Source organism: Aquarana catesbeiana, linkage group LG05 (assembly GCF_042186555.1).
Source record: "Aquarana catesbeiana isolate 2022-GZ linkage group LG05, ASM4218655v1, whole genome shotgun sequence".
Lineage (NCBI taxonomy): Eukaryota > Metazoa > Chordata > Amphibia > Anura > Ranidae > Aquarana > Aquarana catesbeiana.
Window position 1 is genome coordinate 378,040,951 of NC_133328.1, and position 24,211 is coordinate 378,065,161.

The 24,211-nt window shown below is 41.1% G+C and overlaps 1 protein-coding gene across 2 annotated transcripts in view; it reads right to left on the reverse strand.

Annotated features, from left to right (window-relative positions):
- LYRM4 (LYR motif containing 4) overlaps window positions 1–24,211 on the reverse strand; it is a 220,767-nt gene that overhangs the window by 168,803 nt on the left and 27,753 nt on the right. For both annotated transcript variants that reach the window (XM_073631000.1, XM_073630999.1), the window contains one exon: window positions 8,121–8,241. In XM_073631000.1, coding sequence (XP_073487101.1) covers window positions 8,121–8,241 — 121 coding nt within the window. The remainder of the gene's footprint in view (window positions 1–8,120; window positions 8,242–24,211) is intronic.

Here is a 24,211-nt window from a genome sequence, read left to right on the forward strand (position 1 = left end):
GCTTCAGCAGAGATGTCACAAATTTCAATGTGTACTTTCGTTGTGCCACCAAACACCCCAGCAAGGACAAACCTTCACTAATGAGGTCTACTGGTGAGCAGCCAAGAAGGAGTCATGGTGTATCCCTTTATGAAATAACCAAACAGGGGCAATTAATTTCATAGGCATAGCCTGGGCTGTAGATACTAATCCTTCACCACCAGTGAAGGAACCAATCCTAAAATGGTTGGACACCTTACTATAGTAGCTGTTGTCCTACCTTACCTCCGTAGATTGAGCAAACGCTAGCCAGCTCATACACGGGCGGGGCTGATCAGTAACTAAAGTCTCAATGAGCCCAGCCCTAGAGACCAATATAAGACCTCTAAAAAGGGTGGTTACCAATTTAGCCTGGAGGTAAATAGCCACCTGCAGCCCTTTAAAGAAGCAATCATATAGCCATCTAGCTCTTGCATATGTTTGCACAGAAAATCCTTAATCAAAGGATATAGGAAAACGATTTATGGTAAATCGCTTTTAGATCTGTCACTGAGTGGACTGTAGCCCAAACCAACAAAAAGGTTTTTCTTACCCCCTGCATTAAAATATAACCACAATGTAATAGTGGAGTGGGAGGTTGGAGCTTATGAAAAGTTACCCATAGCAAGCAACCCCCAAAAGGAGGATCTGTCACAAGGGAACCCCTACTGTGCCACACAGAAGCTTGGTCCCTGCCACATTGTTGAAAGTTAGGTCAGCTTTTAAGCATCTTGGAGCAACTTTAAGCAGATTCCTAGCAGCTGGGCTAATAGGGCCAGATAACCTAGTGCACCTGCTGAGCAAAGGAGCTTACTCCTGAATCCTTCAACCATTGCACCATTAATAACTTGTTCAGTGGTATACCTGGCCAGTAAGGAACTCTTTGTTCTACCAGGTCACCCTCTTTGCTGTATTCACCCCTACTAATGTACCACAACCGGGTATGTAGGGAGAGGCTGGCAACCTACTGTTGTGATAACCACAGTGTCTCTGCTATAAGAGGAAGCTGTGGATGGTGGTTTTTAGCAGTAGCTTCTGGGCTATTTTGTTATGGAGACCCCAGGTCCTGCACTGCACCACTCAGTAAACACAGGTGGAAGGGGAAAAAAATGCCTCACCTACCTCTTTCCCATCTGAGGTGGTTTAGGCACACTCGCTCCTCTGCACCACTTGTCCACCATACAGCATCTCTGATGTAAGAGGGAGCTGTGGCTGGTGTCTTTAGCAAAAGCTTCTGGGCTATTTGAATCCAGACCCCAGGGGAGATTATCTCAAATGCCCAGAAACCATCTGGCTGGGATTGGGGATTTTTGACTCACCGTTGTCATCTTCCCCTTTTGCCACAGCCACCGGGCTTGCTTTTCCATCCTTATGGTCCACACGCAAGGAGGATAGCCGCCAAAGTGCCCCCCCCCCAACTGCTGTCCCCTTAGGGAGCTGCAAGGTTAGGCTGTGTCCTGCACTGTCCAGTCAGTATATACACATGGGGGGGGGGGGGGGCAATGCCGTACATTCCTCATTCCCATCTGAGGTGGTTTAGGCAGACATTCACCATAGTAAATTGGTGCCTCCTCGAAAGGAGGATGTGGGCGCCTGCTCCTGCTAACTCTCAGCCTTCCCTTCTGGGTAAGAACGCGGGTCGTTCAGGCGGTACCCTCCCCAGCAGCCCACGCGAGCTACCAGGGACCCAGGAGTCAGGGGATACGATCCCCATGGAAAGAACCGACGGCCAGCGCCCCCGTCTGAACGGACGTCCGGACAGGTAAGGGGGGAGACAGAATAAAGGCCCCTGAAGTTCTGGGTACACCACTGTACCCAGGGGCCTTCAGCTCTCAGGGGGGCTTTCCCAGTTTCTGCTGCCCCCCCTGAAGAAAGGATAGGGGAACCCCCCGAGAAGGATAAATATACCCTGCCAGACCCAGAGGCTTCCCAGGCATTTGGTCCGGCTCCCAGGGGGAGACCACCAGCCCCAGGCTTCGGTCATTTTGGAAAAAAAACAAACAGTTTCGCCGTGTAGGTAGAAACACAATCAAAAACTGAGGATCAAGGGGAAGGGTGTGGACTTAAAACAGCTGTTGATTGATTGTGTTTCCTGTGGGGAGGAGCCTCTCATCTCTCAGGTGTGCCGTCCTGGAAGATGACTTGAGAAAACATGCATTTTATTCTGATGCTTTTTCTATTTACTGTAACATTAACCACCTAAGGACAGGGCCTATTTTTCAGACTCTGTGTTTACAAGTTAAAATCATTTTTTTTTTTTGCTGAGCAAATTACTTAGAACCCCCAAACATTATATATTTTGTTTCTAACACCCTAGACAATAAAATGGCAGTCGTTGCAATACTTTCTGTCACACCGTATTTGGGCAGCGGTCTTACAGGCGCACTTTTTTTGGAAAAAATACACTTTTTTGAATAGAAAAATAAGACAACAGTAAAGTTAGCCCCTTTTTTTTATATTGTGAAAGATAATGTTACGCTTAATAAATTGATACCCAATGTGTCACGCTTCAAATTTGCACCCTTAAAAATCTCCTTTTTATTTTGACACTGTCCTTTAAAAAAAAAACTTTTTGGGTCACAGTCATTCCTATTATAAAGGAATGTAAACATCCCTTGTGATAGAAAAAAAGCATGACAGGACCTCTTAAATATGAGATCTGGGGTCAAAAAGACCTCAGATCTCATATATACACTAAAATGCAATGAAAATAAAAAGGTCATTTGAAAAAAAAAAAAAAAAAAATTTTTTAAGAGCATTAGGCGGAAGTGACGTTTGACGGTGCTTCTGCCAGTCAATGCTATGGAGCTGAGTGGGGGCCATCTTTCCCTCACTCGGCAGCCAGCCAAACAGAAGAGAGGATCCGATTGTCTCCGCCGCTACCGGCAGCTCCAGTAAGCGGTGGAGACCACCAGAGCGCGGCGGGAGGGGGTCCCTCTCCCGCCCCCGATAAAAGTGATCTTGCGGCGAATCCGCTGCAGAGACCACTTTTATCTCAAAGAGGACTGCCCGCTAAAGAATAGAATACCGGGGTTTTGGCAGCTAGCTGCTGCCATAACAAAGATATTCCTCTTTAAAGTGCCGCCGTATAATGACAGCGATCGGTCCGTAAGTGGTTAAAATTACATTTTTGGTACAAAGCATGTTAAAGTTATTACAAAGAAAATAACTTTTTTTTTTTTTTTGCATACATTTCAGTTTTCTCATAATGCATCAGTAAGTTATAGTTCTTACTGATTTAAAATAAAACAAATATACCCTAAACCACGTATTTTTAACAGTAAATCCTTAAAGATAACAATGTATATATGTGCTTTATAAAAAAAATGTTTCCAGTAAATAATTTAAAATAGAAATATGGAACAGGAGATGAAACTGTTAAACAGTGATTATCCTGGTTAATTAAGAAATAACTCCCTGTGCACACAATAAAAATTTTCCTCTGTCAGCTGCAGCTCTCTCACTCACAAATCTGTCTGACAGGGAATGCAGGAGATAAGATAGCTACTATGTTACTTGTCTGTCAGAGTGATCATTCAATGGGGAAGACTTCTGACTAGCTCCCAGTCACAGGATCTCACCGGCTGTGCACTGTGTAGCTGAATGAATGAATGATTTGTAAAGCGCTGCAAATGCGAACTGAATCGCCTCAAGGCGCTGAGCAGAAGGAGATAAATGAGGATAAGAAAGTGCAAGGTGTACAAGCACGTCCTGTGTACAGAGGAGGGGGTTTTACGGACGTTTGCAAGATGCCCAAGGTAGGCAACTGGTTAATGGCATATTAAAAGTGATTGTAAAGTCTTGTTTAACCAGTTCCTGACCGCCTCACGCAGATATACTGTGGCACAATGGCTCTCCTGGGTGAAGTCCTGTATGTGTACGTCCTTCCCCTTAGTGGCTGCCAGAGGGCGCGCGCGGCCCCTGCACAACGGGGAGACCTGATGCGCGTGGTCAGCAGGCGCGATCGGGTGCACGAGTGCCAGCACGGGGACTTGTGTGTGTAAACACACAAATCCCTGTGCTGTCAGGGCAGAGGAGACATGGTTGTTCCTACTAAGTAGGAACAACCATGTCTCCTCACCTAGTAAGTCACATCCCCATACAGTTGGAACACGCTGAGGGAACACACATTTAACCCTTTGATCGCCCCCTAGTGTTAACCCCTTCCCTGCCAGTGACATTTACACAGTAATCAGTGCATTTTTATAGCACTGATCACAGTATAAATGTCAATGGTCCCAAAAATGTCCGATCTGTCCGCCGCAATGTCGCAATACTGCTAAAAAATTGCAGATCACCGCCATTACTAGTAAAAAAAGACACAAACTGCCATAAATCTTTCCCATAGATTGTAGACGCTATAACTTTTGCACAAACCAATCAATATATGCTTATTGCAATTTTTTTTAACCAAAAATATGTAAAAGAAAATATGTGCATAAGAACTGCTTTTCTCTTCAATCAACTCATTGGGAATGCAAAATCAGCTTCATGCAACTAAGGATGGCAAATCCAGGTCAAAAGGAGGCCAAATACACCTATGAATAAACTCAGAAGCATCTTAAACTGATCTCAAATGCAAGCTGAATGCTTCTGAGAGCATACTGCATTTAACCATTTACACAAGCCTCTAATTAACCATCTTCACAAATCCTTTAAAGTGCAACTTTAGGCAGAAAATGAAGTCCTACTAGATCACTTCAGGCTGGCTCTTTTTGCGGGTATAGCTATGTAATACATTAAAAATAAGTGTCTACATGGTTTAAAATCCAGTAATACACTGTCTCACCCTGCTCTGCACATGCTCAGTTGCTCTCTAATTTTAGGCACTGTGCCAAATTTGTAGAGGACGATCTTCTGACTGTTTAACCACTTACCAACCGGCCCATAGCCGAATGACGGCTGCAGGGCGGTTGGATAACTCTGGGAGGGCGTACTATGACGTCCTCCCGGAATTCCCCTCTCGAGCGCCCCCTGGGGCGCGCACCCGAACACATCCGTGACTGATCGCGGCCGTTTACCACGTGATCGCGGCCGTTTACCACGTGATCGCGCCGTCTAATGACGGCGCGATCACATGTAAACAGACCGGCGTCATCTGATGACGCCGGTTCCTCTCCTCCCCTCCTGTGTACCGATCGGTACACAGTGAGCGGGGAGGGGGATGGATGGATGTCTGCAGCGCTGTGGGCTGTATGTGTAGTGCCCATAGCGCTGCACAGAGACATCCAACCATCCATCCATGCTCAGCCATCCCTCACTACTCTGCAATGGCCTGCAATGCTGTGCAATACTCTGCAATACCCCCACAATACTCTGCAATGCTGTGCAATACCCCCACAATACTCTGCAATGCTGTGCAATACTCTGCAATGCCCCCACAATACTCTGCAATGCTGTGCAATACTCTGCAATGCCCCCACAATACTCTGCAATGCTGTGCCATGCCCCCGCCATACTCTGCCATGCCCCCCGCCATACTCTGCCATGCCCCCCGCCATACTCTGCCATGCCCCCCGCCATACTCTGCCATGCCCCCCGCCATACCCTGCCATGCTGAGCCATGCTCAGCTGTACTCGCCCTCTGTATGTGGCCAGGCTGTGGAAGTCTCACACATGTGGTATCGCCGTACTCAGGAGGAGCAGGAGAATCTATTTTGGGGTGTCATTTTTGGTATGTACATGTTATGTGGTAGAAATATTGTATAAATGGACAACTTTGTGTTAAAAAAAAAAAAAAAGCGTTTTAACCACTTCCCGCCCGCCGGCCGTCATACAACGTCCTTGACTTTGTGCGGGGATATCTGAATGATGCCTGCAGCTACAGGCATCATTCAGATATCAGCTTTTTCAGCCGGCGATTCCCTACACCATAAGAATGATCATAGCGGCTGTTCCACTGCTTGATCGTTCTTACGGGAGGCGAGAGGGGATGTCCCCCCCTCCCACGCTTCTACCGACTCACCGCTACGATCGAAGCCAGGAGCGTTTTTTTTTTTTATTTCAGGCTTCCCAGCCTAGAGGTGAGATGTGAGGTCTTACTGACCGCATATCTCACTGTAAAGAGGACCTGTCATGCCATATTCCTATTACAAGGATGTTTATATTCCTTGTAATAGGAATAAAAGTGGTCAAAATTTTTTTTTTTTTTGGAAAAAAGCATCAAACTAAAAATAAATAAAGTAAAATGAACAATAAAAAAAAAAAAAAAAAAAATTTTAAAGCGCCCCTGTCCCTGCGTGCTCGCATGCAGAAGCGAACGCATACGTAAGTCCCGCCCACATATGAAAACGGTGTTCAAACCACACATGTGAGGTATCGCTGCGATTGGTAGAGCGAGAGTAATAATTTTGGCCCTAGACCTCCTCTGTAACTCAAAACATGTAACCAGTAAAAAATTTTAAAGCGTCGCCTATGGGGATTTTTGAGTAGCAAAGTTTGGCGCCAGTCCACAAGTGCGTGCAATTTTGAAAGGTGACATGTTGGGTATCTATTTACTCGGCGTAACTTCATCTTTCACATTATGCAAAAACATTAGGCTAACTTTACTGTTTTGGTTTTTGTAAAGCACAAAACAGTTTTTTTTCCAAAAAAAAAGCGTTAAAAAAATTGCTGCGCAAATACCGTGCGAGATAAAAAGTTGCAACGACCGCCATTGTATTCTCTAGGGTCTTTGCTAAAAAAACATATATAATGTTTTGGGGTTCTATGTAATTTTCTAGCTAATAAATGATGATTTTTACATGTAGGAGAGAAATGTCAGAATTGGCCTGGGTGCTCCAGAACACCTGAAGGTGCTCCCCTGCATGTTGGGCCTCTGTATGTGGCCACGCTGTGTAAAAGTCTCACACATGTGGTATCGCCGTACTTGGGAGTAATAGCAGAATGTGTTTTGGGGTGTAATTTGTGGTATGCATATGCGGTGTGTGAGAAATAACCTGCTAATATGACAATTTTGTGGGGAAAAAAAAAGTAAAAAAAAAAACACCTTGATTTTGCAAAGAATTGTGGGAAAAAATGACAACTTCAAAAAACTCACCATGCATCTTTCTAAATACCTTGGAATGTCTTCTTTCCAAAAAGGGGTCATTTGGGGGGTATTTGTACTTTTCTGGAATGTTAGGGTCTCAAGAAATTAGATAGGCCGTCAGTACTTCAGGTGTGATCAATTTTCAGATATTCGCACCATAGCTTTTGGACGCTATAACTTTCACAAAGACCAAATAATATCCACCGATTTGGGTTAATTTTACCAAAGATATGTAGCGGTATAAATTTTGGCCAAAATATATGAAGAAAAATTACTAATTTGCAAAATATTATAACAGAAATGAAGAAAAATGTATTTTTTTACAGATTTTTCGGTATTTTTTCTTTTACGGCGCAAAAAATAAAGAACCCAGCGGTGATTAAATACCACCAAAAGAAAGCTCCATTTGTGTGAAAAAAAGGACAAAAATTTCATATAGATACAGTGTTGCATGACTGAGTAATTGTCATTCAAAATGTGAGAGCACCAAAAGCTGAAAATTGGTCTGGTTAGGAAGGGGGTTTAAGTGCCCAGTTGTCAAGTGGTTAAAGATGTATTGCTGCTCAGGACTCTGGGCTTCAGCAAAATGGCAGCCTCCAGCAAGAAAAAAACAGGAGCAATGCTGGAGGCAATTTATATCACACACTAATTTTGGTAGCGTAATTATTAATGTGGAATGTAAGTTCGTTGCTAAAGAACATTATTTATCAAGTTGTTATAGGTAAAGTTCTGCTTTAAGTTCAGTGATATATTTATGCAGACTTGAAAGACTAGATTATGTTCTATATTTTATCCTAGTAACTCAGTGTTTGATCCTGTAATTTCCCAAAAAGAAACTACTAGTAGTGCAAAAAACAATGTTATATCTGAAATAATGTCAAGAATTCACTAGTTTTTCTATACCAATCTGTGCACTGGAAGACAGGCAATCACACTTTAGTACCTGTATTTTCATTTGTCATATGACATAAAACAATAGGATTACCGAAAAAATGCTGGATGCTGTTGGGAACATCTCTTGATAAATGTGTCTATTAAATGATTGGTGGGTGTGAAGAATGCCAAGTCTTACCTGTCGCCGAATAATGTCCAGGTTTTCTTTAGCCTGGTAAACTAGGGTTTGCACTTCATGAAAGTCATCAATGTTCTTCTTTTCTCTGAAAGCATCTCTTATCCTTCTGATCGCATAGGTTCTAAGAAGGAAAACGTAATGTATCATGTAACACAATAATTAATAATTATTTTAGGAAAACAAAAACAATTTTTTATATATTAAAAACTACAAAAGCATAGAGCGCACATGGGGTCCCCATGCCGACTTTAGTGAGGAGAACAAGTCTGAATATATTTTTTTAGGCTAATATGCTACAAGTCCACCATTCCCTGTGTGTTTCATAAACTGCAAAGTCACTCCTCTGGTATCTTCTAAAACAGAGCAAAACCAACAGACCAAGTGGGCAGAGGCAGCTGAAAACAGTAAGCCAAATATTGGGACACTATGGAAATCATACTGTGCATAGGATATTATATACCGTATCTAACAAAAGTGAGTACATTTTTGTAAATATTTTATTATATCTTTTCATGTGACAACACTGAAGAATTTTAATTAAAATGAGTGTGTATTTCACTAGAGGATTTGAGCGCTGATCCAGTGGCACAATATTCTAAAGCATGGACACTGGTGATATAAGGATTATCTAAATGTACTAGAAATAACATTCTTCCTGAGGATGCTGGGTTGCGGAATGCGTTGAGGCTGCTGCTCATCCGTTTCCGGTGACATCACTTCTGGCAGATGATTTCCGGTCTGTGGAACGCACACCAGCTCTGTGGTAAAGGCTGCCTATCTTGGTGCCTTCACGGCACAGATAAATATGAGTGAATACATTTTAAGTGTATTATATGTGCTATTAAATAAACATAATGCACTATGAGATCCTTCATTTTTGGCATTTGTTGTTCATTGTCCATGAGGGAGAGGCATAATTGAAGTCCATGGTGGTATTGGAAATTGCTGAACCCTTCTGCCTTCTCTGTCTCGGATAAATATAAGTGCTTGTTAGGTCATTATTGACCATATTGGTCTGAGTTTGCATTTTTAGTCCACACGGTGGTACACGGATTGGAATAAGAGAAGACACACAGTCCATCAATTTTGTAGCATGGTGTTGGGATGTTATTTATTTATTGATGGACTGTATACAGACTTATAAGTTTGATCATGTGAAATGATTTTTATTTTTATCTTACATTAATTCACTTTCTATATGCAGTAGCATTTTCTTTTTTGCACATTGTTTACTTGTTTCACCACATCACAACATACTTACCTGATATGTGGTGTAGAGCCTTACATTTTATTTTCATGACACAATTATTTAAAGTGGAGTTCCACCCACTTTTACAACTCTTCAGCATCCCTCACTAAACTGCGCACTGTAAACAAATTGGATATTTAAATTTTTTTTTCTCAGCACCTACTGTATATCTGCTGTATTCATTTTTCACTTCCTCCTCCCTGGCCGCGGCCCATCGCATCATTTCCTGTTTGCAATGCCTTCTGGGAAAGGGCGGCAACTTCCTCTGAAACTGCTGTTGCTATGGAAACCTGACCTGAAACCTATTACACTGCTTGTGCTGCACTGAGCATGTGCGAGATCTGCAAGGATGAGATCCAAGAAGAAATACAGTCTGGCTTCAGATGCCCACACTTAAGATGGCCACGGCCTGCTGTAATTTTATAAAATAACAAACTACTGCTATAAACTAACAAAACAGACCTTAGTTTACAGACTAACTTTACTAGAATACTTTAAGCTTGTGTATTATAGGGGTATTTTTATTTAAAAAGTATCATTTTGGCCGGAACACCACTTTAATGTACATTGCTGGCACTGGATTATTTTTTTCACTCATTTGCTTGATGTATAGTATTCATGCGCTATATAATTATTATTATTTTACATCATTATCCCATTAATGGATGGTTTACATATGTGGTAAAGCTTGTATGCATAGGTTTAATAACACACAATTACCACTTGTTTTACAATTTTATTTCTGATTTATTGGTAGGTTATAAGAGCAGCACATCACAAAATATTGATAAAGCAGTTGAGTGATAGCAGCAGCTTGGCACACTTTATATGAAATTGGAGTGGCAGCGCAGGAGTAATCCTATTAATATGTGCATACTCTAAACGCACTTTTTGGCTCAATGGCGATTTAAAAAAAAAATCTTTATTTAAAAAAAAGACAAAAGGCATACAAACAGTCACTTTGTTTGAGGACCAGTTTACACCAAAACTCCATGCCGCAAACCTGCATTCTGTATGCATTTCCAGCACCTCATTCAAAACGCACTAAACTTGCGATATACAGCGAGTATCCGTGTTACCTTACTGACACCCCAAACACAAGTTGCAAACGCAGCACCAGATTGTATAGTACAGTAGTACCATGCGATACAGTAGCTGTGTGTTTTTCAAAGTAGTGCATGCACTACTTTTGGTGTGATCCAGTGCTGTTTCAGTCTATTCAATTAAATCATGTGAATTGCACAGCACATTCCTGTGTGATTTATGATGTGAACTGGCCCTGAAGCACCATTTGTCTGATTGGCCTGGTCTGACCTTGGCCTGAACGGTCTGACAAAGTTCTAAAAAAAAGTTTTTTTTTTTTTTTTTTTTTTTTTTAATCAATAAAACACATATAGAGCCAAAAAAGAACAAACAAAGCTCAACCCACTGGCTCAAAAATTGAATGCAAAATATTATAACTACTTTTTTTTTTTTTTACTTTTTTCCCCCCTTCCCTACCATATTAAAGAACATTATTACAAATAAAAATCTGCTACAAATATTGTATTCATTTTGTCTTATCATCAATAAAAGCAAACCATAGTACAGTACTGCTTCCAGATGATAAAAAATAAGTTCTTGTACAGTAGTACTCTTTCGATACAAGGAGAAGCGAAGCAAGCCACTCAAACACCGTGCAATTTAGTGGGTTTCCGGCCAGCAAATTATGGCACCGGATTAAACAATTATCACAAGATTATCTATAAGAAACTGAAAATGAACAGGAAATGAGGGCATTTCACATATTCTTTAATATTTTTTAATCAGAAAATGTAGCAACTTTAAAAAAAAAAAAAAAAAATTAAACTAGCATTTGGCATGGCAGGTAATGGCTGCATATAACCTATAAAGTTCTGCTAATATAACAAATGTAAAGGGGCACTTCATATGAACTACATAATCCTAACCACTGTAGAAGAGATTTAAAACTGAAATCCAGCCTTACAGCTGTATAAACTCCTTTCCTGTATTGAAAATATGGATTTCACTGCATACTGTAAGGTTCACATAGTATGCATTAGAAGCAACAGCAAGTCAACCAGAGCTCGTTTCTGAGCAGACGCATTATCTAGCGCTTTCCTTCCCAGCCAAACTATCCCCAGCCCTACCCTTTCACTCATTGGATTTCAGTTTTTCAATCGTAGAGGCTAAGCATGCTGGGTGGACATTATAAAAGGTGGTGTGCAGGGCTGATGGCTCTTGAGAAGAATTTGAGACAGGGTGTTATTTTTAAAAAGCCAGGTACAGCCTCTCCCACCATGAGCTTCCTACGTTGCATAGAGATGCACAGAGACCAAGTGATGACAGTACTGGGTCTAAAATAAGCTATGTAATACAAAAAAGATGTTTTGTTTAAATATTTCATTGGCATATTGATGAAGGGGTGATGAAGAAAGGCAAAACACAGTATAGGCCGACTAAACTGCAGTGCTCAACAAAGGACATACTGGATAGAGGAGAGAACAGTGATAAATAGATGAGCTCATCAGTCTACTGCTACTTCTTTCACTGTCCAATCACAGGCTGGAGACTAGGAATGGGAAATAAGGCACTTGTAAAGGTTACCGAACTGCAAGAGAGAAAAATCAAGTCTCCTGCCCTGCCATACTGGGCTGTGCTGTGTGTCAAAGCTGTGTAAATCTTAGGACTGGATGGCCAGACATACAAATCCTTTGGCAGGCAAAACAGCTTTCTTCTTTGTAATAGCTTGCCTGGAGCTCAATGTGACAGTGCTGACCAATCAGAATCCACCTGGTCTGTCCTTGAAGCACTGATGAAGAAGAAGAACAGCAGAGATGTCTATTCCCTGGACCACTGGAGTGGCTGTGGGGGTGCTGATAACTCAGCAACCCCCAGAGGTAAGTAGAGTGGGTGGTGGGCAGAAAGAGTTTCCGCTGTTCACCTTTAAAAAAAAATTCTGTAAAGGTGAACTAACCCTTTAAAGTGATTGTGTCTGAGCCAATGAGGAGGGAGAGAGCCTCTGCTCTCTTGCACATTGCTGGATTGAGATCAGGAAAGTATAAGGGGGGTGGGGGGAGCTGCAAGGTATTTTACCTTCATCATAGAATGAATGAAGGTAAAAAACCTTCTGCCTTTAGAACCACTTTAAAGTGATTGCAAACCCTTGCTTTTTTTTTAAATAAAGATAACAAACATGCCTATACTTACCTGCTCTGTGCTATAGTTTGGCACAGAGCAGTCACGATCCTCTTTTTCTGGGGTGCCCCACCAGCGCTCCAAGCCCCTCTTCTAGATCGGGTGCCCCCTCGGAAAGCTGCTTTCCATGGGGGCACTCGTACAGGCTTTCTCCCGAGTCCCGCTGCTACAGCCACTGACACAGAGGGACTCGGCCCCACCCCCCATATCACAGATTTTGATTGACAGCAGTGGGAGAGCCAATGGCTCCTGCTGCTATTAACCTGTCCAATGAGGCGAGCGACAGCGGCTGGAGCCGCTGCGCTCATGCACATCACTGGATCGTGCTCAGATAAGAAAAAACGGGGTGTCGGGGGGAGCTGCAGCACAGAAGGTTTTTCACCCTAATGCATAGAATGCATTAGGGTGAAAAAGCTTAAGGCTTTACAACCACTTTAAGGAAAAGCTATCCCAGTAGCAATGGCAGTCCAAGATTAAAAGAGTCACAAACATGCGCAACTTGTCATATGTAGAATATGATTGAACAATCAGTAGACCCACAGATTTCACAATAGAAACTGGATTATACATTTAGCAGCCTTTATCTTTGGATCTGTTCATTGTTGTGACAAGCACTGGTTGTTTTCACCTAAGCTATCACTGATTATGTGCTTTTGTTACTCCTATGATCAAGGAATTGTTCAGGTTTGAGACAGGTTTACTTTAAGATGTTTCTCGATAGAGCCATAAAAAAAATACCAACTGTCAGTCTTGACAACTCTAATTGTCACAGATACAAGCAAACAATTTATTACAAAGGGACTGTCTCTAGAAAGCAGAATAACTATTTTTTTAGTGGATATAGTCACCTGGCACCCAATTTTACAAGTTAGTAAAATTATACAAGTTAGTAGTTGGGAATGTTTGGTTAAAATGTTAAATATTTCGATGGGTTATTAAAACAAAACAGAAGAAAAAAAAAAAGTACTTGGGAATATAATTTTTCATCTTTTTTGAACAGCAAATAAAAAAATTAACAAAGAGGGATGACAAAGACGAATCCTTTCCTTCAAGTTTATCCAGTCAAATTATCTTTGATCCGGTGTATTAAAATAACATCAAAGACAGTCATTTTTATCTTGTAAAAAAAAGAAAGGGGGGGGGGTGACAGATGTGCCCATTAGATGGTGCTAAACAGCCTCCAAGATGTCTTCTATGGGATCGTTGACATTTTCCACACACAGCTCATAAATAATGCATATTTAGTCCCAGGGATCGTGCTGGCTGTGGTGTGCCACCCTGCTGCCATGCACCAACAGATGGTGTGTGCTTTTAATTAGGGCCCGTTCACCTAGAATGTGACATGGGGGTGTATTGTTAATAGAATTTATTAAATATGGAAGCTTACTCATTAAACAGCTGGTACCCTAGGATGATATTTATTGTTCTTGGGACGAGAAAAATTCTTAGCATCTATTGTGAAAGGTACTGGTGGTGCTAAGGCAAGTGTATTGTCTGCCTTTAATTGAAAGAAAACTGTGCTGGTAAGGAAAGGAAACAATCACGATTGACACAGAAAATAATAATTAACTTGGCTGATGTTGATGATCCGCATCATGTATCTAAGCACCACGTAATGATTTTCACTAATCAAAGTTGCATTTATCACTTCCATAAAGAGACAAAATTATCAAATGATTCATGCAATGTAAATTGCGGTTTAGTTAAAAACAAGCCATCTTTTTATGATCACTCTCTTGATTTTTGGCAGTTCACCACTAGAAAAATACCATTCTAATAAAATAAAAGATGCCTTAGAAGCTGTGTGATGGTAAACAGAGCTAGCTGGATTTCAATCCTCTGGCTATGCAAGCAGAGGTTCTGGATTCAGAAAGTCATCCAGGCCTATGTAAAAAATCCCTGAGTTGACCTCCATGTCAAAGAAGGGGATAGATCCTCCCAAGAGAGAAGAATAAATGAGGCTGGTATACAACAGCATGGAAAATAGATTGATTGATACATTCCAGGCTAGTGCTTTGGTTAAATGAAAGAAAGGGGAGGAAAAAAAAATAAAACATATGTTGATCAGAACGGCTCAATGCACAAATATACTTGGTGAAGCATTGGTTCTGTTACACAATATAATGTATCAAGCGAACAGCAAAGCTGACTGCAATGTCTATCTTCCCCTGGCATAGCATAAAATATATGATTAAGGGGTCTGTTTATAAAACTTTTGTTGACAAATGACAGAAGCATTTGTGCAAGTTGAATGAAATGTCACTGTAATTTTTCTAAGTGATTCATTTCTGTATCCTCAGCTCCATCTAGTTAGCAAAATACGGTATAATTTTCTCATGGTATTTCAAAAAACTATACTGCATTTTGGTCACCAGATGGAGCAAACAGCAGGCATTAAAAAGTGGTTGTAAGGCTGTAGGTTTTTTACCTTAATGCATTGTATGCATAAAAGGCAGAAAACCTGTGTGCTGCTCCCCCCTAGCCCCCCCTAATACTCACCTGAGCCCCCTCTCGATCCAGCGATGTGCATGGGAGCCTCCTCTGTCCCGGGTCTCCCTCCTGATTGGCTGAGACACAGCAGTGGGAGCCATTGGCTGGGCTGAGCTGTGGCTCTATGTGTCTTTAGGATGCACAGAGTGGGGCTCGGGAGAGCGCATGCACCAGTGCCCTCATATGAAGCAGCTTGCTATTGCGGGTACTGGTCAAGGGGGTGGAGCCAGGAGCGCTGGCGGGGGGACACAAGAAGAAGATTGGGGCTGCTCTGTGCAAAACCATTGCACAGAGCAGGTAAGTATAACATGTTTGTTATTAAAAAATAAAAAAAAAAAAAAAAAAAAAAAACTTTAAAGTGGTTGCAAAGGAAGAAGGTTTTTTTTTTTTTTTTTTTTTTTTTTTTTTTTTTATCTTAATGCATTCTATGACCCCAAATCCCTCCATTGCACTTAAAAGCACTCAAAACGCCAAGTTTGGCTGTTTTGAATACTGACATTTTTTAAAATTCTGGCACCTTTAAGGCTCCAGTAAACCGGAAGTGGTGTCGCTGCTGGGTTTCTAGATCCGAGACCCAATCAAAGCTGATTCAGGCGTGACTGCAGAGCCCGGGCAGAGTGGCAGGAGGGGTGATGTCCCATCCCACTGCTTGTGATAACGATCGAGCGACTGCTTAGCCGCACTGTCGGCTCTGGAGAAACGGTACCGGGGTGATCACCCTGGTACAACAACTTGTAGCAAAATGATGTAAAGCAGGGCCCAAAACTTCAAGTCCTGAGCTACTAGCCAGGCCTTAAGGGTTACTCGCCACCAGTTGCCCCACCCAACCCCTGCCACGCCCCTAATTCCGCCCCGAAACACGCCCTCATAAATTATCTCATGAAATGACACTTAAAATGTTTTATGCAGAATTAAGCAACTTAATCTGTGCCCAACAATGCAGCCTCACCCGTGTCCACCAACGCAGCCTCTCCCGTGTCCACCAATGGCGAGACCGGTTCTAAATGGAAACGGTCCTGTTAAACCGCTGTATGGTCTTGGCCTCTGTGCTGCAGCTCAGTTTAAGGGTCCTGGCAATCTTCTTATAGCCTAGCCATCTTTAGGTAGAGCAATAATTCTTTTTTTCAGAGAGTTCTTTGCCATGAGGTGCCATGTTGAACTTCCAGTGACCAGTATGAGAGTGTGAAAGCGATAACACCAAATTTAACACACCTGCTCCCCATTCATACCTGAGACCTTGTAACACTAATGAGTCACATGACACTGGGGAGGGAAAATGGCTAATTGGGCCCAATTTGAAAACTTTCACTTAGGGGTGTACTCACTTTTGTTGCCAAAGGTTTAGACATTAAGGGCTGTGTGTTGACTTATTTTGAGGGGACAGCAAATTTACACTGTTATACAAGCTGTACACTCACTACTTTACATTGTAGCAAAGTGTCATTTCTTCAGTGTTGTCACATGAAAAGATATAAAATATTTGCAAAAATGTGAGGTGAGTACTAACTATTGTGAGATACTGTGTGTGTTATTCTGATAGATCTTTAAAGTTTTGTAAGGATATTATATCTGCTTTTCATATAAAGAGCATATTTTGTTATTTGTATTTGATTTCATAAACTTTTATAAATACCTAATAAATGTTTTAAAGTTTAAAAAAAAAAAAAAAATTAAATGGCATTTTGCTTTGTGGTGCTCAGATGCAGTGTAGTTCAGCTTTAAAGATAATAGGTAGCAAGTTTCTACAAAATGTATGTGCTTATTACAGTAAAAAATAAAGATAAAATAATGGGTTTGTGATTGTAAATATGAAATATTGTAAATATTATGTAGTCTTTTATCCAGCTAACAGGTCTCCTTTGCATATCTTTAACAAATCATAGCCTGTTATTAAACCTTTTGTTTACAGGAGCCATAGCTCAGGCAGCAATTTATATAATGAAGTGGTTGACTAATTAACAGTTACTAATCCCCTAATCAGACAAGAAAGCCTCAAAGCAGACTTCATCATATTGACCCAAAACAATTGTAGTTTCTCTTTTGAAGGCCACTTTATTAAAGTTAAATATAAACTGTTCATTTTCGCATGCACATCCAAAATAAATGTAAAAGAATATAGCTTCCATTTAAATGTATGCACTGTTCTTTCTTTAATTAGTTATTGCCACATTAAAAGCTGCCCAGACATTGATTCCTAAATACAGGCCCCATTAGGCAACATTAAAAAGCTTCAATTCCAGGAATAAGAACATTGTTTAATTATTCCAAGAAAAATGTGGGAAGATGTTACATGCAAGTCATTAGAGGCAGAAACAAAGAAAGCATTCAATCAGCCACCTATTCGAGTGGGAGGGATAGTAATGTTAAAATAATGCTGAAAAATGGCTGAAGGTGAAAGATGGAGAGGCAGATGGATTTCCAATTTGTGACACGATAATCAGAGAACGTAACAGTGATCCTCCTGAATCATCAACGTCTATTACATGAGCCAGTAAAAGAAACAAGTTAATGGCTTTACGGATCAGGGGGGAAATATAAAAGCACTGGAAGGGCAAGGGGACAAGATGTGCTGAGCAGTAATAAACAATCAAGAGCAGCAGGAGGTCTTGCTATTCAAGTGCCTGTGCTGATTTGTTAAGTGTATGTCTTGAGTACTCAGGAGCATAACAGTATATATCCTATTACAAGGGCAAAACCTTGGGTTCAACTGCTTCGTTTATCTCCAATCACCATTTTTTTTCATTTAGCTAATAAACAATTTTATTAAAAAAAAAAATTAAAAGCTAATAAATTCAGGTTGATCCAATATCCAAATACTCATTCACAAAAATGATTAGTACTCACTAAGCTTTACAGAATGAGTAAATAATTCATGGCTTATAGACAAAATTTCTCTCTTTATTCAATACTTGGCTTGCAGTACTTCTTGCTACTGCCACCAAGATCTATAAAGAGGTTATAAGGTATGTCTGAACAGCCTGGGAGTATATCAACCTCGGAGTGTGCATTTGATGAATGGTGCAGTGACGTAGATTTGTGGCAGCCCTGTTCATTCTCACAAATTAGAATGTCATCAGATTTTCCAGGAGGAAATTAAGTTCACACCCTGAAATGCTTAAAAGGCCTGTTGCCATGAGTGAGCACAGCCTGAAAATCAGAGTGGATAAAAATTAATGATTAAAAAAAAAAAAATCAGATTTTGTTTGATTTTTATCAAATTTATTTTAATAAAATGCTTTTGGAGTAAAAATCTATCTAAAGATAGTTTTCTATTTAAGATACATTAATCATTTAGTTTATTCAGCATGAAATGGACCTTAGTTATGTAGCATGAGGCTGTATATTCTGCAATATTTACATTTTTGGTAAAATCATTCAATGAATCCAAGCTCTGCAAGCAGAGATAACATGCAATGCATTGATGCATTCACACAATTTCACAGCAACCATGAAATAAAACAAAGTTCAGGAATATTCCTTTATCCCATTGTTTTGTAAATCTATGTACACTACAAACTGTATGACTGAATTGGTTCCGATATCGCTATTTTACTAACCTGACAGCTTATCATTCTAAATAGGAAACCTTCATTTTCTTAGCAAATATTAATGTTTCTAACTACCAGCAAGAATAAGTCCTTACATTTAAAGGGCACCTGTCATTTCGGTTCCATCATGGCAGAGCTGTTAGCGGGCATCCACCCACCTGCTGCCACCACATCCCTCACCTTGTGCCACTGCTGCATCACCAGCCATCGCATTAAAGTGAATGGGACTGTCTGTTAGTCAACAGCGGGTCAGAGAAGAAGCCACTGCGGGACAGAGATGACAGTTGTTCTTTAAAAATTATGATTCAAATCAAATCCACCCTGCTAAAAATATATATTTTTTTAAATTCCAAGATCAGTGGATTTTAACCACTTCAGCGCCAAAAGATTTACACCCCACCCCCCGCCCCTTCATGACCAGGCCATTTTTTGCAATATGGAACTGCGTTACTTTAAGTGACAAGTGTCATTTCTGATCTGGACCATTTCTCTTGGCACACCCTAAACAGGAAGTTGCCTCCCTATATAACCCCTCCCATACAAGGAGAACCTCAGTTTTGTAGCAAAGCAATACACGTGTAAAATAGAAAGAGGGGCGGATCTCTGTGTCCCGTGATGTACTTCAAAAGAAAAGGATTTTACAGGTAAGCTGTTATAAAAATCCTATTTTCTTTAATCGTACATCACGGGCCACAGAGCCATAGTAATCACTATGTGGGATGTCCCATAGCAATGTCAACTCAGGGGAGGGAGACACAGAATTAAGGCAACATGAGACTAGAGGAGTTATACTGCTGCCTGCAGCACACTATGCCCAAAGGCGATATCCTCATACCTTTTTACATCCACCTAATAGAATCTGGTAAATGTATGGATTGAAGATTTGAAGAAGTTGCAGCCTTGCAGATTTCAGCCATGGAGGCTTAGTGATGCACTGCCCACGGAGTACTAACAGCCCTAGGGAAGGGCGTTTTGATTTGAAAGGGTGGAATCTACCTCTTTAAACCATAAGCTTGAACGATTACTTGTCAAATTCACTTAGAAATAGTAGATTTCGATACTGCCTGTCCTCTTTTAGGACCTTCAGGCAATATGAACAGAACATCAGTTTTCAGAATCTATTCAGTCGCCTTTAAGTAGACTTTGACTGCTCTCACCACATCAAGAGAATGTGGTGATTTTTCTTCCATAGAACAGAGTTCTGGAAAAATGAAGGTAGAACAATATCCTGGTTTAGATGAAAACCTGATACTACCTTCGGTAAAAAGTTAGAATGAGGACGCAATACTACCTTATCCTTGTGAACAATAATAATATGGCTCTTTACAAGAAAGAGCAGCCAATTCTGATACCCTTCTTGCAGCAGATATGGTTACCAGAAAAAAATAGTTTCCTTGTCAAAAGGGACCAAGGGAATATGTCGTATCGGCTCAAAAAAGGCTATTTTGTAATGCCAACAAAACTAAATTCAAGTCCCAAGGGTTCAGGGGTGACCTAACTGGAGATTAAGCCGTGTTACCCCTTGAATAAAGTTACAAACCAAAGCATGCGAAGCAAGTGGTCGTTGAAATAATACCGATAAGGCAGAGACCAGTCCTTAGAAAGTACTCAAGGCCAGCTTTATTACTCACCCTATCTGCAGAAAATCAAGGATTCTACCTCTGACCTATTTCCTGGGGTGCCAATCCCTGGTTTCACACCAGGAGACATATGCTTCCCAGACTCCATAATATATAATTATGGAGGCCGGCTTCCTTGCATTAACCAAGGTAGATACCACTGAACCTGACAATCCACGATACTTCAGAGTGTGGGTCTTGTAACGATATCACGTATGGGACATGAAAAGCTGTAGCTAGCTGCCATCTTGTGTGGAAGTAGCCATGACAGTTTTGCTAACCATGTAACCTCACAGAGAACTCTGAACTCCGTCTTCCCCACCTTAGGAATTCAAAGCTTTTTAAGTTCAACAGAAAAGGTTATCTCAACAGAGAAAACAGTTCAGGCCTGTCGTAAAACTGTCACCCTCCCCATTCAGAGACCAAACAGGCCTAGGTCGTAAAGTCTTCTGAATACACCTCATAAGAATAAGTATGAAATTTCAGCATGTTTCATAACTTCTGACTTAGTAATAGCACAGACATAATCTGGACATATTTAGCTTCCTCAGATAATAGGGAACGTTTCAAGTCCAGACACCCCTATGTCAGGTCATATGGGAAACCCCTGGGACCACTTATTCCTCCAAAACAGGCTATACGTTATAGATATGGCATGTTTAGACTTGTTTTGAAGGAAATCTCAAGTTGAATAATAATATGGATATTTGGAGTCTGTAAACCCTACAGATGCAGATATATGAACATGTATTACAAAATGTACCTGGGACGTGGTCATGAGTGTAGACACCTCCCAGCAACCAACCCCTACACCAGCTGATCAGATGATTGGTTACTGGTCGCTGTCAACACCCCCTTTGATTTGACAGAAAAGAGGAGATGCCAAGACAATGGTCAGTTCTCCTTTTACCATCCAAGAAGAAACATCTGCCAAGTCGAGAACCAATTACCTAGCTCATCGATCGAACTCTGATCAACCCTTGGACATTAATTGCAAGTATTCTTTCTTCCCAATTCTACCTTATTGCTTTGTGGCTGTATATTGTCTTTATCTTTTGAAACATCTTTTTTCTGTAAATATTTTATTTGCATCAACTTTGACCTTTTCATAATAAACCCTTATGTTGAAAAGTGTTAACCTTGTCTCTAAAGCTCTTAATGCAAGCTATAAACGAACCTGCCTCTTGAAGGGCGCTACTGTTGTAGAGTAAGACTCTGAGCAGACCTGTCTGTGGTGACAGTGTGTGTGGCAGACGCTTATTCTAAAATTATAATTGGTATTGCAAAATTACGAGTCTCCCCCGGCTCGGTCTTTTAAACGGGGGTGGTGGCAGTTAAAGGGTTAATTGTGTAATTAGCCCAGTGACAATCGCTCTCAGGCTGCTCGCACCTAGATTGTGGTCCTGCAAGCTGGAAAATCTTTGTGCTGGGCGCAGCTGAGAGTGGCATTGTTACATAAGTGACAGCGTGGTGTGAGGTTGGCCGGTCCTTTGTCGCGAGTTAGCGAGGAGGGAAGGGATCTGACACCCGCGTTCGTCACAGGTCTCAATAGCCAAACCGTTAAATTTAGCTTTTGTAAGGCAAGATGGAATACCGGACCTTGCAAGAGAAGGTCTGGATGAGCTGGTAGAGTCCATGGGACCCCCACCGCCATCATTATGATCTCTGCATACCAAGATCTTCTTGGACCCCCCCCCCCCCGGGCCACAAGGATCACCAACTTCCCTTCCTGCGAAGAAGTCGTGGATGCATGCAAAAAAGGAGGGAATGCATAAATCAGTAAAAACTGATTCCATGGGAACACCAAGGCACCTGTTCCGCATGCTAGCGGATCCTGTTTTTAACATAAAGATGTCGATCTTTCTGTTGAACCTGGACGCAAACAGATCTATGTCTGGGATCCCCCACCTTTGACCTATTGTCAGAAAGATATCGGGGTGACGAAACCATTCTCCCGGTAACAACTGCTGGCGACTCAAATAGACCGCCTGCCAATTTTCTATCCCTAGAATGAAAAAAACTGCCGATAGGCAAGGTATATTGTTTTCTGCCCAAGATAGGATATGATTCACCTTTCTCTGGGCCGAACAACTTCTTGTGCCCCCTAGGTGATTGATATTGGCCACTGCTGTGGCATTGTCGGATTGGATCCTGACAGGACAGCTCCATAAATTAACAGTTGCCTCTTCCAAGACTGCTCCCCAACCTAAAAAAGAAGGTTGGCGTATTTTGTTATCACTTCCCAGGTAACTGTAGGAAGGATTTTCCCCTTTGCAGATTTTGGTTATTAACCATAAACTGAGGCTCCGGCGCACCCTTGGAGTCAGGCACATTGGAAAATCTAGAGCTTGAATGCTCTTGTTCCAAGCCGATAAGATACTGTTTTGCAGCAGTCTCGAATGAAACTAAGCATAAGGAATGAAGCCACCATCTTTCCCTCGTGCAAGCTGAATAAAAGGATTCATCTTGCTTCAACCCCTTAATTCCTTTATGGTGCTGATCTTTGCCTGGGGCAAGAATACCCTTTTCTGGGTGTATCTATGAACAGTGTGTAAAAAATTATATATGTGAATATCGCGCTGTCATAGAAAACGTGAGCAGCTAGCACAAAAAAGTGATCTAAGCCTGTGGAAAATATATTGTAAGGAGGAAGTGCAGCGCTAGAAAGTAAGTGATAACTGACATTGATTCATGATATATAATATAAATATATATCCCAAAAGTGTACATGGGTTTGGTTAATAGATATACAAAATTAACATGGTTTGCAGATATTCTTAACCACTTCAGCCCCGGAAGGATTTACCCCCTTCCTGACCAGAGCACTTTTTACAATTCGGCACTGTGTCGCTTTAACTGCTAATTGCGCGGTCATGCAATGCTGTACCCAAACGAAATTTGCGTCCTTTTCTTCCCACAAATAGAGCTTTCTTTTGATAGTATTTGATCACCTCTGCCGTTTTTATTTTTTGCGCTATACACGGAAAAAGACCGAAAATTTTGAAAAAAAATGATATTTTCTACTTTTTGTTCTAAAAAAAATCCAATAAACTCAATTTTAGTCATACATTTAGGCCAAAATGTATTCGGCCACATGTCTTTGGTAAAAAAAATGTCAATAAGTGTATATTTATTGGTTTGCGCAAAAGTTATAGCGTCTACAAACTAGGGTACATTTTCTGGAATTTACACAGCCTTTAATTTATGACTGCCTATGTCGTTTCTTGAGGTGCTAAAATGGCAGGGCAGTACAAAACCCCCACAAATGACCCCATTTTGGAAAGTAGACACCCCAAGGAATTTGCTGAGAGGCATGTTGAGCCCATTGAATATTCATTTTTTTTGTCCCAAGTGATTGAACAATGACAAAAAAAAAAAAAAAAAAAAAAAATTACAAAAAGTTGTCACTAAATGATATATTGCTCACACAGGCCATGGGCATATGTGGAATTGCACCCCAAAATACATTTAGCTGCTTCTCCTGAGTATGGGGATACCACATGTGTGGGACTTTTTGGGAGCCTAGCCGCGTACGGGGCCCCGAAAACCAATCACTGCCTTCAGGATTTCTAAGGGCGTACATTTTTGATTTTACTCCTCACTACCTATCACAGTTTTGAAGGCCATAAAATGCCCAGATGACATAAAACCCCCCCAAATGACCCCATTTTGGAAAGTAGACACCCCAAGCTATTTGCTTTGAGGCATGTTGAGTCCATGGAATATTTTATATTTTGACACAAGTTGCGGGAAAGTGACAAATTTTTTTTTTTTTTTTTTTTTTTTGCACAAAGTTGTCACTAAATGATATATTGCTCACACAGGCCATGGGCATATGTGGAATTGCACCCCAAAATACATTTAGCTGCTTCTCCTGAGTACGGGGATACCACATGTGTGGGACTTTTTGGGAGCCTAGCCGCGTACGGGGCCCCGAAAACCAATCACTGCCTTCAGGATTTCTAAGGGCGTACATTTTTAATTTTA